The 19,510-nt window shown below is 34.5% G+C and overlaps 2 protein-coding genes across 4 annotated transcripts in view; one reads left to right on the plus strand and one right to left on the minus strand.

The window, feature by feature from the left end:
- Positions 1 to 29: 29 nt before the first annotated feature.
- On the plus strand, positions 30 to 3,918 carry Acox57D-d (acyl-Coenzyme A oxidase at 57D distal). Its single transcript, XM_068291975.1, has 8 exons — positions 30 to 225; positions 488 to 650; positions 716 to 1,008; positions 1,068 to 1,473; positions 1,530 to 2,033; positions 2,091 to 2,196; positions 2,256 to 2,411; positions 3,552 to 3,918. The coding sequence occupies exons 1-8, from the start codon at positions 84 to 86 to the stop codon at positions 3,810 to 3,812; spliced, it is 2,031 nt and encodes a 676-aa protein (XP_068148076.1). The 5' UTR covers positions 30 to 83; the 3' UTR covers positions 3,813 to 3,918.
- A 165-nt stretch (positions 3,919 to 4,083) lies between these two features.
- Sdc (Syndecan) overlaps positions 4,084 to 19,510 on the minus strand; it is a 119,052-nt gene continuing 103,625 nt past the window's right edge. Inside the window, exons 4-7 of one of the 3 annotated variants that reach the window (XM_068291976.1) lie at positions 13,220 to 13,370; positions 12,076 to 12,714; positions 8,034 to 8,210; positions 4,084 to 6,977 (exon numbers count right to left, since the gene is read on the minus strand). In XM_068291976.1, the coding sequence (XP_068148077.1) occupies positions 6,805 to 6,977; positions 8,034 to 8,210; positions 12,076 to 12,714; positions 13,220 to 13,370 (1,140 nt within the window). In that variant the 3' untranslated portion in view covers positions 4,084 to 6,804. Of the gene's footprint in view, positions 6,978 to 8,033; positions 8,214 to 12,075; positions 12,715 to 12,949; positions 13,371 to 19,510 lie in introns of those variants that run through there. The other 2 variants (XM_068291978.1, XM_068291979.1) reach the window with 2 other exon arrangements.

Raw genomic sequence — 19,510 nt, forward strand, 5'->3', positions numbered from 1 at the left:
CTGATTTGTCAATTAGTTGGCTCGTTTGGCTCTCACTGTATGGTTCGATCAGCTTTAGTAAACACTAAATAATTGTTGTTAAAATGTCTCACATTAAAAACTTAATACCAAAAACCATTAATCCTGACTTGCAAAAAGAACGTAATGCAGCTGAGTTTAGTGTTGGGGAATTTGCTGCCTGGTGGCAAGGTGGTCAAGAGAAATTGGATACCAAGCGGACAGTTGGTAAGAATTGTTGAAACTGAATTTCATTTGTTTTGGCCATCTTTGGCAAAGATTGGTTGCCATGTATCTATCTATCTATCTATATCTGGGGTCCAAAGAGCTCATCAAATAACTGTTGAAAGTCCAAGAGATTTATTTCCATTACCGGTGAATTACCGCTTGCTTGAAATGCAATTGATAAGACTCATTACTATTGATAAGAATTTTACACTCCCCTCTTTTTATTGTGAGAGATAACATGATTGATTCCTAATTCTTATAGAAAGTGCCATCTTTAGCGATCTGGAGGATGGTTATGGCTTGAATCATGAGTACATGTCCCATGAGGATGTCTATAATTCGGCGGTGAAGAAAGTGGCCGAGGCTGCTCCCAAATTGAAGGCTTTGCAAAAGAAACTGAATCCCGGTGGCAACAATATTTGGCCGTAATTACATATATTACAACATTTGAAAACATTCTTTGTAATATCTTGTATTGTTTAAATTCCAGACAAAGTCTCTTTAATGTCCATAGCCATGGTCTTTTCCCGGCTAATCAACCTTTGGCCACTCATATAACCATGTTTGTTGATGTGATCAAAGGTCAAGGTACAGCCGAACAGGTAGAGAAATGGGGAAAAGCGGCGGAGAACTGCAATATCATAGGAACCTATGCTCAAACTGAATTGGCTCACGGCACCAATGTGAGGGGTATACAGACAAGAGCTGATTTTGATCCCAAAACGGATGAGTTTGTTTTGAATACACCCAATTTGGAGGCCTACAAATGGTGGCCAGGAGGCTGTGAGTAGTAAGAGATAACTTTAATCTTCTTATCCTGTGATTTCATTTATTTTTGTCAGTGGGTCATACGGCCAATCATGCCATGGTGGTGGCTCAATTGTATATCGATGATGTGCATCGTGGCATACAAATGTTCATTGTCCCAGTTCGTCATGCGGACACACATTTGCCCCTGCCAGGAGTGGATATTGGTGAAATTGGTAAGAAATTGGGCATGGCTGCGGTGAATCAAGGTTTTTTGGGTCTCAACAATGTGCGCATACCGCGTACCAATATGTTAATGAAATATGCCAAAGTGGAGCGTGATGGCAGCTTCAAAGCAAGCCCTGCCTCAAGGGTTAACTATTTGACCATGGTCTATACTCGCTGCCTGATTGTTAATCTTAATTCCACGCTCCTCTTGGAGGCAGCCACCATAGCTACACGGTATTCGGCTGTGCGACGTCAAAGTCCCATTGAGGCAGAGTAAGTGCGGAACAAATTAAAATAGATTTGTTGTGAAATGTTTTTCCCCCTTTTAGTCAACCCGAACCCCAGATCATAGATCATGTTACGCAGCGTCTAAAGCTATTCCCAGAGATAGCCACAGGCATGGCGTATCATCTGGCTGCCGAATACATGTGGGAACTGTACGATCAGACGGTTCTCGATGCCAATAATGGTAAATTCGATCGTCTGCCCGATATGCACATCTTGTCGTGCGCCCTGAAGGTCCTTTGCACCACCGATAGTTGTGCGGGCATTGAACGTTTGCGTCTATCGACGGGTGGTCATGGCTATCTAACGGCAGCCAATTTGAGCAACATCTACGGCAATGCTGTGGCTGCCTACACCTATGAGGGTGAGAATACTGTACTCCTATTGCAAATTGGTCGTGCCTTGGTCAAGGCCTGGTCAAGTTTCATAGCAGACAAGCCAGTTTCCTCCTCCTATGCCTATTTCGAGTCTTCCAAACTAAAACAATTCCCCAAATGGGACAATTCGTGGGAGACCATCATCAAGGCATTGCAATTTACGGCCACACAGTGAGTTTATCCATTAGCTAACTGTCTAAACCCTAATTGAGCCCATTTTATTTGCAGTAAGACACGCATAGCCTTTGAGAATCTTGCTGAGCGTATGGCCAGTGGTCAATCTCAGGCTGTGGCTGCCAACAATACGGGCATTGAGTTTACTCGTGCTGCCGAGGTAAGCCAAGGGATTTAGTCTCTTTACATTTTCCTATCCAATAATCTTTTATCTTTTAGTTGCATGGCCGTCAATTTGTTTGCCAAATTTTTGTTGAACAAATCACAGGACCCAAGGCTCAAAAACGTTCTGCTGCGCTTAACAAAGTTTTGGAAAATATTTTGGAACTATTCCTAGTTCAAACTGTACTTAATAATCTAAGCGACATTTTGAGGGTAAGTTACAAGAATCACGATTTACACATTTACTTACTAGTCTTTGGTAAATTGTCTATAACTTAAAGTTATCCGCAATCTGTTTTGTTTCAAGAATTCAGCTAACATTTTTTTCCCGTAATCCTTTAATTATATTTTCTTTAAAATTATGTCTTTTGTGAATTCCTTATAGGGCAGATCTACTTTATAACTTTTCTTTTACCAAATGCCAGCATTTTCAAACTTCAATATTAGTTATGATTATCCTTTAGTTGAACTTCTTTCTGCTCTTTAGCAGCTAAATTATTTCATAGAAATGTGATTGATTTAAATTTCCTTCATTATTTTGCGACTTTCACTCTTTAATTTCAGCTATTTTTTCATTTATTTCCATATTCGAATTATATTTTATTAGAAACTTCAGTTTTTTTTTTAGCTATCGTATCAAAAATTGATTTGGGTTCTTATAATTTTGAAACTATTGTATCAAAACTGCAAATCTTGCATTGAGAAGGACTTTATTGGTCCATAAATATTTAATGGTTTTATATTTATAAATTTAATATTTGAAACTTTCATTTATCTCTACAATTTTTAAAATTCTCTAGTAACAATTAAATTTGTGATTTCTGCTACTATTTTGGGACCTTTTAACTAAAACGAAGAAAATCAAATTCCGCATGGAATGAGATATCACGTATTAAAATACAAAATACGTTGTATAGAAAGTACTTAAAGTATCTTTAACAACACTTTTTAATCACTTAACTTCTTTAAAGGATGTTTCTATTCAAAAAACTTTTGAGTTTGGGAATATTTATTAATAATTTAGTGCCGAAAAGGGAAGGAACTTCATTGAAATATATACTTATAACATAAAAGTTTGAGATCTAAGGACATTATTAAACTAAATCAATCAAATAAAATTGGTTCCTCGAATTTCCTCTTTTGATATAGAATTGAATTAATCCATCTATAAAGTTATTTACAAAAGGCAATTAATTTTAAACGGAATAGTTTAGGATATTGTTTGACTGACTGTATAGTCAAGCCAGGAATTTGTTAAGGATCTTTGAAGTAGTTCCTAACTTACTCAAAGTCAAACTTGGTATATGACCAATTTATTCATTAATAAACTTATTTGTTTTCTCTGCTTTCCAGTTCATCAACCTAACTGATGCTGATCTAAGATCTCTGCAGAAACGTTTGGAGCTCTCGTTGGAGAAACTGCGTCCCAATGCTGTGGCCATTTGTGATGGCTTCGATTTCCATGATCGTGTACTGAATTCAGTGCTGGGCAGCTATGATGGCAATGTCTATGCCAGACTTTTCGATTCCGCCAAACGAAGCACAATGAATCAGAAGCCAGTGCAAAAGTCCTTTGGGTCCTATTTGAAGCCCTTGATGAAGGCGAATTTGTAAACTAAAGCTCCCACCATTGATTAATTGACTCTTGTTGCTTGTTGTTTAAATTAGTTTTATATCATTTTTATTTAGCAAATCAAAACCAAAATAAAAAAAAGAAAAAAAAAAAGAATTAAAGTATTGAATTGAAGTTGTTTTTTTTTGTTTTGTTTTTGTTTCAGTACATTCAGCGCATTTTGTAAAAAAAATACAGGACTAACAAACTAAATGCCTTATTTAATAGAGAGTGAGACAGACGAGAGAGAGCCAAAGAAAAAAAAAAAAACCATTGGAAATATATATATTTGTATTTTTTTTTTTTTTGTAAAATTTCAGACAACATTTGTTTTGTTTTCTTTTGCTTGCTTTTGTTGTTGTTGTTGGTTGTTGTTTCTGTTAACATAGTTTATATCAAAAAGTTGTTGTTTGCAAGTTCTGGTTTGGTTTTTTACAGTGTAGAAAAAGTTAGTTAGGTCAGAACAGAATTTTTCTGTTTGTTTTGTTGTTTTTAGGTTGAATTGAATGTGTGTGTGTGTGTGTGTGTGTGTGGGAGGTTAGAGGATGGGCAGAGGGGTAGGGTGTGGATTTTGTGAGTGGATTGTATATATTTTAATATAACATTTAAATGCTTTTTGCTGCTGCTGCTTTTGTTGTTGTTGCTGTTGTAGTAGTTGATATAATGAATTAGTTAATTATTTTCGTTTTCTTTTTTTTTTATTACACACACACAATTGATTTATAATTTGATTTTTTTTGTTTTTTCGCTTAAATATATTGCTAATTGTATTTAATAGTATTATTATTTTTATAATTATTATTATGTATTCATGTATTAATGATAACTGTGTTTTTTTTTTTTTTGTTTTTCTCTTTTCGCAATGGAAAATATATATATGTATATGGCATGAGAGAGTTTTGTTCCTGTTCCTAATCGGTTTTGTTAAAAAGACTGAATATATATGAGTATATAGAGAGGGCGGTTTTGTGGGCGGTGAAAGGATTTAGGTTATTTTTCATCTTTGACTAACAATTAAACAAATCTATATAGGTGTGTGTGTGTGTGTGAGTGTGTGTTTGTGTGTATTGCTAATTATTGCTAAAAAACCAATTTCATTATGCTGGATTTTTATTATTTTATTAAGTCAGTTATGTGTGTGTGTGTGTGTGTGTATAAATGTTAACAATTAATTTATTAATAATTAGAGAGAGAGAGAGAGAAAGTGGGAAAAAAAAGAGTATAAACAGAAACAGGGCGTGTCTATTGCATTCGTTTAAGGCTTGAAAACATAAAAACTAAATAAATGCATTTAACTTTCGTTTCCCTTATTCCTTTTATGATTTTTGATTTTGTGTGATTCTAAAGCCATTTGGAAGAAGCAATTAAAAGTTTTATGCTTATTTATTTCGTTTTGCTTTCTTGCATTTTTTTTTGTTTTTTTTTTTTATAGTTGAAGCATTTAAAGAAACTTTTGTCAATAAGGCTAAATAATTATAGAAAAATTTGACTTTCTTGTGGTGGTTCGTTTGTCAAATTAAAAACTAAATTAATGTACAATCGCATTTTTTGTTTTGTTTTGTTTTACAATATTAATCATTTGTTTCAATAAATATTTACTTCATGTGATTGATTGTGTGTGTTGTTTTTTGTTTTTCTTTCAAGTTTTTCTTCAGAAATAGAAAATTGTGTAGAAATTTTTTGTTTGCCGGGAGAGTTTAATTTTTTTTTCTTTCGATTTTTTTTTGTTTTGTTGTTTTCTTCTTTTTTTCACGTTTATCATTCTTTAGTTTTCTTTTCTATATATATTAATATTATCATTATTTTTATTGTTATTATTATGATTTCATGGTTTTGTTATTATTTTACGAATTACACTAATAATTACATAGTTGTTGTTGTTTTTGTTTTTGTTTTTGCTTATGTAGTAAACTTAAAAAACAAACATTTATGCTTTCAATTTCCATTGTTTCATTTAAAATGTTTTTTTTTTTTTAATTTGTTGTTATTATTATACTTATTATTCGTATAATAATTATAAATTGCGTGAATTGTTCGTTTTGAAATTAAGTTTTGTGTTGTGTGTGTTTTTTGCTTTCGACATCCAATTTTCAACTTTTTTCCTTTTCTCATATTTCAGCTAACATATATATTTGATTCATAATATATATGTCTATATCATATGCACGAAAAATTGTTATACATCTATATAGTTTGGGGGGTGTTTGCATATGTATGTATATGTATGTGTGTGAGTGTGTGTATGGATGTGTTTGTTTGTTGTTTTTTCTACATAATTTGCTTAATTTTGCCCGCCCTTATAATGGTTTCACTATTCGTATATATATCGATTCACATATATATATATTATAGATTTTGTTTGATATTTTTTTTTTACGTTTTTTGTTTTTATGTTGTTGTTTTGCTTAAAACTTACTTAATTATAAAACTGGCCCACCCACTTACATACATTTGCACGCACACACACACACACACACACGCACGCACACACACTTGCAACTGCATTCGTGATGTGTGTGGCTGGGTGGGTGTGTGTGTGTGAGTGGGTACGTATGTATGTGTGTGTGCGCATTGCTTTAACTTACAGGTAAGTTTGAAGAATTTTTTCCAGTGTTTCTTGCTTTCTATCATTTTTTTTTTGTTTTTATGGTTTTTTTTTTTCGTTTTATTTTGTTTTCCTTTTTCATCCCCTCACGAAAAATTGTTGTTTATATATGCGAAAAATCTTCTTCATTATAAATGTGTGTAGTTGCTGTTGTTATTGCAGTTGTTGTTGCTGTTGCTTATTGTTGTTAGTTTGCTTCGCGCAGTGTATTTAGTTGTTCCTTTTTATTTTGCTTCTGCTACTTTCCATAGTTTCGCCCTTTTCGTTAGCTGCCATTAGCTTAGATCCTTTGTCGGTATCCTTTTTTAACTGCTACCGCTGCCGCTGCTGACGCTGATGCCGCCTTCTTTCCGTTTGCCACTTTAATACCTGCGCGCTGTGCCATTATCTCAGGCATAGAATTCACGATTATTCGCATTTTTCGCATAGGAATTGTTGGCTGGCGAACGCTTTGGCTCATCCAAGGCATAGGAACCTTCATCCTTTTTCCTCATGCGGTACACAATGAACATGACCACTAAAATGGCACACAAAAGGCCAACGACAGCGCCGCCAATAACAGCTAAAAACAAAGAAAATATTTCATTATTAGCTCATATGTACGTAAGGTTAATCCATAAACGAGGACTGGCGCCAATAAGTAAGTAATTTAACAAACTGCCATCAATCATTTAAAATTGTACATGGCAAAGTTTTAACAATTGAGAAATGGTCATAAACAATTAATGGCTAAAGGTGCAGCAGTTTGCATATATGTATGTACATATGTATATGCCATCGGCTTCTCACTTCAATAAGTGAAAATAATAATACACTTTTATTTGCTTAAGAAGCAACAGAATTCCGAATGGTTGAAAAGAGACTTGGCATCACCTACAATATTATTATTACTACTTTGAATTGTACACCATGGCGGATGAATTATTTATTCTTAAAGCTTATTTAAATCAGGATCTATATAAGCTGTTAGTTGGCAAATAAATATATATTCTAAATTAACTTAGAACGTGTCTCTTGTTAGAAAAATTATGTCTGATAATCAATTTCAAAAAATACTTTGAATAAAATACAAAAAATTTAAAACATTTCTATATTTGACTTGTAAGGATTTGCAAACAAAATACAGAATTAGTGATTCTGTAATTAATTGTCAAACTAAGTAGCTTTAGAAACACATCCTTTGAATCTAAAAGTGTTTGTTTAGTATCAAAATATGAAAAATCTGAGAAGTTGCGGTTGAGCTGAGCTTGAAATCGGAAAAGGCTGGGTTTGTCTTATTAGAGTAATATCATAAAATAGTTTAAACTTGATTTTAATATCAACTAAATTAATGAATAGAAGTTGGAAATCAAAACAGGCTTGATTTCTATAATATAATACTTAAAGCTTGGATCGATTCGTTTTTGTGGACATTTTATTATGTAAATCTGTAAACATTTAGTTGCAAATAAGATTGATTGAAAACAGCCTTTAATTCTTATTTTAATTTTTAATGTATCTAAAATCGTTGTTTGATTCAAAAGTTGAGAAAATCAAGGGTTTAAAACCTTTCTTCTTTGATTGAAATTACCTATGTAGCCAGTCCTCGTATTATGTTTCAATCGTTCTATTCACTTACCTGCCAATATGCCTGGCTGGGCAAAGAAGCTTGTCGTGCGATCCTCTTCACTCATGATGACCACCTCGTTGCCCGCGGGCCTGTGTTCGGTTCGTTGATTCTGATCCGTTGGCTGGCTATTGACGTTGTTGTGCGGATTCAATTCATGCACTGTGTTAGTTCTTTCACTGCCACCGCCTGCTAGGAACGAAAAAAAAAAAAACAAGAAATAAAAGAAAGGTGATGAGAAAATGGCATAAAGCTGCAGAGAATTGACACAGTTTCCATAAAGCCCCAATTTAATTTCCATGGCGTGCAAAAAAAAACAAACCAAAAATAAGTAAAATGAAAAGAGAGAACACATAAAAACAAAAGAGAGCGATACATATTCAATTAAATTGATTCAAGTGTCAATATTTGGATGTGTATGTGTATGATTAAGTGAGTATGTGTGTGTATGTTAATGTTATGCAGTTCATATATACAATATACAAGATATTTTGGGGTTTCCAGACGTTCTACGTGCCATTAAATTCCATTTGATAACAAGAAAACTAACTAACTAATTAGTATTATTTGAATGACCACCATAAAAGTAACATTGAGGGGATTGCTAACAGCAGCAAAAAGCTGTAACAGAATGAAATGAAAGAGAAAAAATTGTACACAATTTCCTTTTCTTTTTTTGTCTTCTTTTGTTTCTGCTATTGGCGTTGACAAGCTCAAGTAAACATGATTAAAGTACAGTAAAGGGAATTTAATGCCTGTCAAACAAATGATTTTCAATTAATTTAATTGAAATTTACCCCTCGAGGCTCGTATGTACGTTTGAGTGTGTCTGCGTGTGTTTGTGTAATTGTTGATTTCTCTCAACGCCTCTTTCCTTTCTCTCTCTCTCTCTCTATCTATCTCCCTCTATGATTCCCACAAATGACAGCTTAACAGGCTGAGCTTTGATTTTCAATTGAAATAGCCCCAAAATTCATTTAATTTGTGCTAAAATTATTGCCTACTTATTGGGGTCTTTGGTCTTCAACAAAACATGGCCTACTTATTGAGGCAAATCCATCATTTAAAACAAATATTTTTGATAAATTTCTACTTAAATATAATGCCAAGCAATTGACTTAGCCAAGCGGAAGTTATAAATATTTGCCTTTTATGGCCATTTTCGCTAAAAGCTTTTAGTTTCTACATTTATGAAAGGAAAGGGAAGAGAGAGAGATGCTAAGAAATTGTTTAAACTGTTTGAAGTTTGTATCAATAGAGCAGAAAATTGTCTACGTAGGGCCACTTAAAATTTAGTTGCAGAATGAAACTTTTACTCAATTGAAATTTCAGCCAACTACTTTCCCTAATTGCACAACATCGAAAAAGCCTGATTCATTGATTCGATTAACTGTGCCGCTCAGTTTACTATACGCTGTTTGAGCTATGATTTGAATTGGCCAACTGATCAATGGCTTGCATATTCAACACTATTTTCGGTGCTTTTTTGCTGATGCAGTTTGCTTGCAGCCTTTATTTCCCCCTCTTTTTCGGCCACACAGTGTTTGAGTTTATGTGTGTGTGTGTTTGTGTGGTCAACTGTAGGCAATTATGACCAAATTATAGTCCTGCCATGTCATTCCACTTTCAAATTGATTGTGTTTGTGTTGGCACTGCCTGGCAAACATCAAAGCAGGCCATAAAATCCACAAGCCGCATGCCATTAGGCGAAAACTGAATAACGGCTGTTGCCATTCCCATTTCTCCTTACCCCGTAAACCCAGAACGACATCCTAACCGCTGCTTCTGCTCGTTGTTGTTGCACTCAACGCTTACGCTTTAGCAGTTTTCGTCTATAAATAGTGATTGTCAAAGGCATACACAGACATGAGCAACAATGCCTCAAGTAAGCAGCTACAGTTACACAGCAAAGCAGTCATAGACCCAGGAGCAAACAAGGAACGTTGGGGATTGGGGCAGTTCAGTGATTTTTCATTTGAAGTGCGTCAAGTGTTTTTCCACTCCCACACACACAGACACACACACACACTTACACTCACATACATACGCTATAACACGTACACACTGAGTAAATCACTGCGCGGCTTAGAGAGATTTTTCAAAAAAAAAAATAAAGCAAGAAACAACCATTCGATTTAACTTTGAGTTGAAAGAGCTGACTGGCTAAGAAGTAGAAGGAGGATGAAGAGCGGGTGTGCCAGAGGTAGGAGTCATTGGAGTGTTAATGGAACTTCATGCCTAGGGCATGCAGAAATTTTGCCAGCCTTCGACCCTTTACTCCCTCTTGATTGAGTGTTTTAGCATTAGACTGAAGCTAAATCGATTTGTTTGTTTGTTTGCCATGACTTATCGACTTATCGGCCCAACGGCATCTAAGCCAAAATAGAAAGTAGTCGAAAGAAGAAATTGTGATAATTAATTATCTAAAACTATTGTTCAATTAGTTGGACAAAGGACTAAAACTAAATGTTGTCAATTAAATGGAAAACTAATGCATGAATAAGAATGAATAAATGAGTGAATGAATGAATGAATGAATCAATGAATGAAGAAGTGTATAAAAGTATGATTTTGTTAATGTTTTTTCTTCACAACTTGGAGTGTTAAATGTTTATATTGTTTTTTTGTTTTGGTTTTTGTTAAGTAGTGTATAAAATGGTCTCATTTCTGTTCTGTGGGACGGATGGGAAACAGTAAACAGTTGGGGTTTTGTTTGTTTCGTGTTTTTTTTTTCAAGGTGGGCCGTAACAGCTGATTCGTGGCGACGTTTTCTTCTTCTTGTAGAGCGTTTTTCTTTCCCAGTAAAAAAACAAAATATTCAAATATATAAATTCAAGAATACTTGAAGTATTAAATTACAATACAAATTACAAAGTTATAAATAGAAAACTACATAGAAATCAACAAAAGTAGTCTACAATAAATATAAGTTAAAGTACAAAGAAATAATGAAATTTGTTATATCAATTTTTTTTTTATAGCATTGCCATTAAATGACTAAGACTACCTCAAAAAATATAATGAAATTTCACAACAGATCATCTCTGGCAGAGGTTTCTTAAATAGTCTGTCGTCTAAATGATTGTAATCTTAGTCTTTGAAATATCCTTTACTTTAATTCCTTTACTGCTTTACTACCAGACATTATTTATTTTGTCTTTTCCTTAGAAGGAAAGAAAGAAAATGCTTTTATAAAATTCATAAACTATAACTGGATATAAATATTTCTAGATCTTATCATTTTAAAATATGTAGACTTTTGGAACCTCGCCCTTTAAAGTATGCAATAGGCTGCCCATGAAATCAACATTTTTAAAGAGTATAAAACTTTTGTAGTTGAAAAAAAAGGATTCATAGAATCTTTGCATCGAGCAGCATTTTTTAACCGCAGGACAATGAAAAATTTCCACATTTATTTTCAAAAGCAAATACTTTGCCTGCCTTCATTTCCTCAGATCGGCCATTGATTGCACAAATATTATATGAATTTTTTAAGCTTTTTGTTCTATTTCTTGCTTTTCGATATACCAAAACGAAAAAAATGAAATCTATTAAACTCAATCTACAATAGAAATCCAAGCATTAAATCGCAAAACATTGCAAGAATTTAATCTACTTTGAAGAGAGCTTTTTTTTCATCTGTGTATTTCAAAACTGACGACGACTTGCAGTCTAGTCCTTGGCCAGAGATGTCCTTTTTCTCTTTTCTTTTCTTTTCTTATTTTTTATTGTATATACCATGCCACTCGACAGAAATAAATAGAAATATGTGTGCATAGAAATGACAACACGACACAAAAGCATAAGCAACAAAAAGAAAGCAAAGTAAACGATCACAAACCGTAAAGTAAAAGCAACAATAAAATATATATAAAAAAAAACGTAAATATATATATGTATGTATATAGCAAAAGAACAAAAAGAAAAATAATAATAAAGGTGAAGGGGAGGGGTGTTTTTTTTTCAAGGAAATGAGGGGCTGTGGGGGGTGGGTGGTGGAGGGCAGATAAACCAAATGATAGAAAGAAATTTGTAAAAAATAAAAACCACTGACGCTCTGAGTTGCCACTATCATCGCCATCATCATCATCATGGCCATGTCCTTGGCCAGGCTTTTCAATTTTGGTGATATCCGTATAAATCTCATCATCCTCCTCGCTCGGATCATCGACATCGATGGTGGTAATATCATCATCGTCTACCTTGGGCATGTTTTCATGTTTTTCTTCGTCTTGTTTATGGATAGGCAATTCATCTTCATTTTTATGATGGATACCAAAGACATCTGTGCTGCCGCCAATAACATCGCCTTCTTCATTATCATCGCCGTCATTATCATTGCCAGCGTCATCATCATCACCATTATCATCGTCATCGTCGCCATCATCATCACCATCGTCATCGTCATGGCCCCCATCACCGCTGCCATCGATGGGCAGAGGTCGAACATAACCATCTTGATCTTCTTCATCAAGATCATCGACATGATGTGTGATGGGTGTGTTTGAGATCGAGGAAATGGTCGTGGTGCTGGGAGTTGTCTCTAATTGCGTTTGATTGACTATGGCAACTGTTGCTGCTGTTGTAGTTGTTGTTGTTGTTGTTGTTGTCGATGAAGAGGAAGACGAGGAGGAGGATGAGGGCGAGGTCTGTGTAGTGGTTGTTGTTGTGGGTGTTGATGGTAAATGAGCTGCTGGATAAGAGAGTTTTGTTTTTGGTTTTTTTTGTTGTTGAATGTGAATTGTGACTGTAACTAAAATTAATATGGTCGTTTACGTTTGTCAAGTAAAAGTCAGTTTCAGTTAGTGTTTCACTTATTGGTATGTATAATTGTGTGGTTGTGGTTGTGGTAGTGTTGTTATTGTTGTTGTTGTTGTTGTGGTTGTAGTGGGTGGACACAATTACTAGTTGTCTAGCTTGATCTTTACCGATTGTATTATGACCACTGATGTCACTACCACTTCCGATGATACCGTTCTGGTTGTTGTTGTTGTTGTTGTTGATGATATTGTTGATATTATTATTATTATTAAGATTATTATTATTCGCTGTGGTGCTACTACCAATGATTGTGCCACTATTCGATAGATGATTGCTGTCGATTTGATTGTTGTTGTTGTTGATTCTACTCGAGATGAGGTCGTTGTTGTTGTTGTTGTGGTTGCTGTTGTAGTTGTTGTCGTTCGTTATATGCTTACTATTTGAATTGCCGGCACTGCTACCACCACCTTGTGAAATGCGCGTATTATGCGAACCATGCGAATCGTGATGATCCGTATCAGAGTCCTCGTCATCAGGGCCAAAACCAGAGCCAGAATAGTCTCGATCCTTCTCTAGATCGTCGTGTATCTGCAAGAGTAAATAGAATACAAAAAATTAGTTTCATTACAAAAAACATTCGATTACAAAGAACCAATTATGTTGAAATTCTCCGGCATCTATGTAGAAATGGTCCTTTAATTGGAATAGTTGGTCACACTAATGCGCAGTGTTAGTAAACGAGAATTATAGTGTTTATGCAATCTCTTAGATATTTCAAACTTAATGTAATGCAGAATGTTACGCTAAAAGGCTCTCAACATGAATTCAGTGTTGTTCAATTACTATAGATAAGAAAGTTTAGACTCACACATTTCAGTGTTAGTCAACTATTATAGACAAGGATGAAAAAACTGATCCTTTTAACATTCCAAACATAGCTTACTTTACTTAATATTTGAAATGTAAAATTATCAAAATAATCACTTTACGTAACAGTGTTGATAAATGACAATTGAGCTGAAAGTACTAAACTCCCATCTTTAACACTTTCCTATTCGCTTAGTGTTTTTTATAGCAAATTTATTGGATAATATGAAAATGCCATAATTGGCCACACCATCATGTAAAGTTGCTTAACTTGTGCATTCGTTTTTAAATCTTTATTTTTTTTCTCACAGTTCTCGTTTTCCTAGTAAATTTTATTTCATCATTCCATTATTATGCTGTCAGTTCTTTTGCCATTTTCATAAATTTCACTTGAAAGAACTTAAAAGAAGCACTACGAAACGGAACAGAACAGTACAGAACAAGAACGGAGCAACAAATGGCAAGCATTTTCATTGAAAATTATGCTGGCTTTCAGTCTGCTCACTTCAGTTACACTCCACTTCACTCCACCTTCACTTTATGTGTCTATGTGTCCTTGACTCGTTGCTTCACATAAAATGCCAGTCGAGTGGGCTTTTGTGGGAGTGTGTCTGCCCCCTAGGGACACATTTATATACATATATAAATTCATATATATATATATATGTATATATATATGAAACCATTGTCTGACTCAACGATGACTGTGGCGGTTTTTGCGGTTTAGAGTGTATGCCAAATGAAAATAGAAACCTTCCCATACACACAGACAGACAGATCCACACGACACAGTGGCTACAAGAAAAGCGACAACTGTGACCAATGTCAATTGGCAAGGGACAAAAGGAAGAACAAACCAGAAAGAAAGAACGACAGTAAGAGAGAGAGAGAGAAGGAGCGAAAGAAAGGACAACAGAAGGAGTCCCAACATTCTCCTTGTTTATTTACTATATAATTTCGGTACAGGCCATAAAAAGTAAGAGAGCGAGAAACACAAAATCCACTTAATTGAATTTGTTCAGGCGTTATGAAATGGCCAAAAATAAGTCTGGACCAGGCTACGACACTTGTTGACCCCAAACGCATACCCCGCCCTCATGTCGGCCCGTCTTTCCCCCCTCTCCACATCCCATTCTTGCCATACACATGTGAGGATTTTCCATTAAAAATGTGATTTGAAATTAATTGTTTTTAGCCAACATTTTACGCGGCACACAATTGAAAAGCATGTACATATAAAGCTGCTGGCTGCCGGCAGGCGGTTGCCATTTACCGCATATTCCAGTATTCCGTCCCGCCGCTTCCACCCCCTCGTGGATACATCAAACAAAACAAAAGCAAAAAATAAACAGAAACACGAAAAATAATATCCAAAAAATTATCCACAGCTTAAAGGAAATTGGAAAATTTGTTCCATGTTGTTGTTACGGTTATTTTTTTGTTAAGCAAAATTGAATTAAAATATTTGCATTTCTTGGTAAAATTGCGTATACGCCCCATGTGGAGCTCATAAATTTAAAAAGGACACCAACAAAAGAGCGTAAAAACGAGAAAAAGTCCTGTGAGAGAGTGAAGGCAGAGAAATGTGAAGAAAAATTACAAATTGTTATATAATAATTGTTTCATACTTGTATATAATTAAAACGGCATTACAAGGCTACTTTTATATACTCTATACAACATTTTTATGTAAACTAAACACACTTAAATAATATTATGAATTATTTTAAGGGCAGCTCAAGAATTCTATTGGCCACATAAAATATAACTGATTATGATTGATTGCTGGTCAAATGAAAATAAAAAGGCTATTTATAAGCAGAATGGACATTTGATATCCATTATCCATCTAGTTCTTAGCGAATTCTCTTTTCCTATGCTACATTCTAAGTTACTTAAGCGCTTAGCTAGAAGGCGACTGTTAAAATTCGTAAATTAAGTTTGTTTATTAATTTGCCAAGGTTTTTGTTGAATGCTGATTTAATCCTTGTTGTAATGCCTACTCATCCGTAAAATGTCATATGGAAAAATCATTATCATAGGAAAGAGTTCCAATTTTTGACAACTTAATGAAAAATGTTCAAATTATCAACTATTTTGAGAAGATACCAGCAAGCAGCGCTAATCTAAGTTTAAAGTAACATGTAATATGACAATATAATAATGGATTTCATTGTTTCAAAAAGTCTAGAAAAGAGGCTCAAAAACTGATCAGATTTTAAGAAGAGTAAGGCAATCCGTATCAGAACTTCTCTCAGAGAATGTAAGATAATCTATATGAAATAAAATACCTTGATTCACAATTATTAATCCTAAATTGAAATTATCCCTATAAGGCTTTTAAAAGGCATTACATATGTATCTTAAAGTCATGGACATTGTTCTAAGCAAAAATGGATATAAATTAGATTAAAACTTATGCAGCTTTCATTTGACCGCTTTTAAACCGACTCTAATCTTTTTTCAAGTACTTTAACTAATATACTTTAGTCTACACTACAAGTAATGAATATATATGTAAAGATATACTTAAAAGGAAATTGCTTTGCCACACTTTTAACACACATTTAAGTATATATATGTATGTATATAAAGTAGGTACATATATCGGTATGCCCTGTTTGTGCTCCCCATTTCTCTCACTTTCACAGTTACTCTCCATCTTTCTCCTCTCTTTACTGTCGATGATTTTTGCTCTCTTTGGCATTTTGCCGCTTGATTTATGCAGCAATTAGCAAGGGATTGGGGTAAGGGAAAGAGACGAGGTGGAACTTAGAAATTCCCCTTTAACTTGTAAAGCGAATCGATAAAATGTGGCAACCGCTCTGTGGCAGTGGTGGTGGTGGTGCTGCTGCTGCTACTGGTGGTTGGGTGGTGGCCAGTGTGAATTTATGCAATAAATTGCTTTGTTAATAAAATATGAAGTATATGCTGGCATTGCTACTGCTGCTTCTCTGCAGTGGCTGTAACAGATGCTGATGCTGCACCCCTGGAACCCTTTTGCTCCTGCCCCCCGCTTTGCTTTCCCTCAAAATGTGGGTCATGCATGAATTTAAATGATGTCATTTTAACGTTGGCCACCTGCTACCTGACTGCCACTACCAATGGCCCATGCTGCTGCTGCTGATGCTGCTGCCACTCGATCTGGGTGCACTTTCCGCTTGGTCGCATTAAATTTGCATTTTCTCTCCTGATACTTTCAGCAAATGTAACCGGAGACCCACATGGCGTATGCTTGATATACGGACAAGAAGAAAGAAATTCGTAAAAAACACAAAAAAAATAAAACAAATAACGAACATTCATAAAAACCGTTTATGAAATTTTCTACAAGTTTTTCTTGCACAAAGAAACTTTCTTTCATTCATTTTGTCTGTTTTTAGCCGACTCACACACACACACACAGACACACACACAAAAACTACTTGCTAGTGTTGTTTGGTGCAAAACAAATTAAACACACAAAAAACCCAACTCAGAGAGAGCGAGAAAAAGTCAAACAACACAATGAGGAAATATTTTATAAATGAAGAAAGAAAAATGTACAAGAGCACACAGAGAGAATAAGTCAAGGAAAAGTATAAAAAAGAGTGGCAACAACCTTCGAGTTGCCTCATAATGAGAGCAAATTGTGTCAGCTCGCGGGTGGATGCAACATGCGGTGACTGCAGGAGATGGGGCATGGCTTCATGCATAAACAACAAGTTTCTGAGCTGCTGCTGCATTTTCTGTTTTCCTCAAAAAAAAAAAAAAAACGAGAAGGGAGAAAAAGAACAACCAGAGAAAGAGAGAGGGAAAGAAAAACCATTGCACCGAAGTTGTCATGGTCCCCAAGGAAAAACGAAATGATTTCACTCTCCTCTCAACTCCTCCCCCCTTACTTTCGCCTTGCTCTGCTCAACTAACTGTGAGCATAATTAATGCCTGGGAATTTAATTTTAACTTGAAATTTATTTCTCTCTACAATCTTCAATAGGGGCCAAGAAAAATCAGCTAACTTTTCGCTTGTGGATAAAGTTTTTTCCCCCTTCTAACGAGTAAATTGACGATTTGACAATGTTTTTTTTTATTCCTTGTTACTTTTCCTTAGTGTCCCTATCTTTTCTACTGTGCTGCAAGTGCGTGACATTACCAAAATGTTAGTTTTCGGTCTTTCAACATTTCCTCTACCATTCCTTCCTCTTGATTTTTGCTTCTAATTTTGACCTGCAGGAAATGGACAAAAGTTGTATGTTATTTTACTCTCTTTCTCTTCATATATAGAGACCACAGTCCCAGGACATTGGCGAAAAATATAGATAGAGCGAGAGTAAATTTATATAGTTTGAAATAGGTTTTCTGTTTCTTTTTTCCATTTTTTTTTTGCTTTGGTTTTGTTATGCTTTGTTTCTAGTTTTTGTGCATTGGCATAGCTCAATAATTGCTGGGAATGGGAGTTTGGTTGGTTGGTTAGATGAGTTGGTTAGTTCTGTTTCTAATTTATTTACATGCACTTGCAACTTTTGGCCTCTAGAGAAACGCAGAGCAACACCCAAGAGAGAAAGAGCGAGCGGCACAATGAGGGAAAGATAGAGAGAGAGAGAAAAGGGAAGAGAGTTTCCTGCCACAACTCAATTTTCCAAGTGGAGGATAACTTACGGCTTATTTAGACAACGAAATTGAAAATTCGTTTCGTTTCGTTACGTTTAGTTTTTCTTTGCTTTTGCTACTCTCTACCTTTTTTCTCTCCCTCATTTTGTTTTTGTTTTTTCTGGTTGCACTTTTAGCAAAAAAAAAAAATGGACTTAAATATATTTGTTGGTCTTTTTGCTGTCTTAAATTTGATCCCTCTTTTTGCTTTTTTCTTTTTTGGGGCTTTTTCTGCACTTATTATTTTCCAATTGCCCATTTACATTTAGATTGAAGTGAAACGTAAAGCAATAAGGGCCAAGAGCCCCAAAAAAAAGGGTTAGCAATTTAAGCCCAAAATACAGCTACATACATATATATGCATATGTACGTATCTATATGTAAGTGTTTATGTAGATATTTTATATGAATATGTACAAGTGTTTCAGTTGTTGGTATGTGTGCGTGTAATTTAGGCTATGGCAATATTAAATGTATATTACACATGCTGAGAAAAAGGCTCAGAAAATGTCAAAAAAGGGCAAAACTTTGAACTCATATGGTTAAAAGATGTCCATGAACTTTAATCTTAAAACTTTTTACAATGTGTCATTGGAACTGAGCCAAGTTGTTGATCTAGATCAGGTTTGTTCTTGTTGTTGATAATAAACAAAATTATGTCAAATCTAGATCAGCAAACTTATAAATCATCTTGATGAAAGTGCTTGATATTGTAAAAACTTTTATAATTATGCCCAGAAATGTATGAAAAAGGTTTTCGTTTCAGAAGAACTACAAAAAGGCCACCTGAAAATTACTTCCACATGAAGAAACATGAATCTAATAATGATAAAAGCAAAAGCAAAAGCAAAAAATATGTAATGGTAGAAATGCCTTTTGCACTAAACTAAATTTCTGACATTAAAATTAATAACTTTAAATGGAACCACTGAGAAAAGCAGCCTTTAAATGGTTTCAGAAATATTTCAAGTTATCATCAGTTATAAGTTGAAACGATTCTTAATGGCTGCTAATGTGTATAAGTCAATTAGAATACAGATATGAATTAGAATGCATTAAAATTAAGATCATAGGATGTCCTTTTTAGTGTGTTAGTCCCAAAATTCAAGTTCTAATGATCTTGTATACATCATAAACGTATGATTTATAACTCCCATTGAAGTTCTTGAAACTTTCTGTAGTTTCTAATTTATAAGCTACTTTTCAATGGGTTTCTTTCCGTTTTGGTAGAT

The sequence above is a fragment of the Drosophila tropicalis genome, unplaced genomic scaffold (genome assembly GCF_018151085.1).
Source record: "Drosophila tropicalis isolate 14030-0801.00 unplaced genomic scaffold, ASM1815108v1 contig_593, whole genome shotgun sequence".
Lineage (NCBI taxonomy): Eukaryota > Metazoa > Arthropoda > Insecta > Diptera > Drosophilidae > Drosophila > Drosophila tropicalis.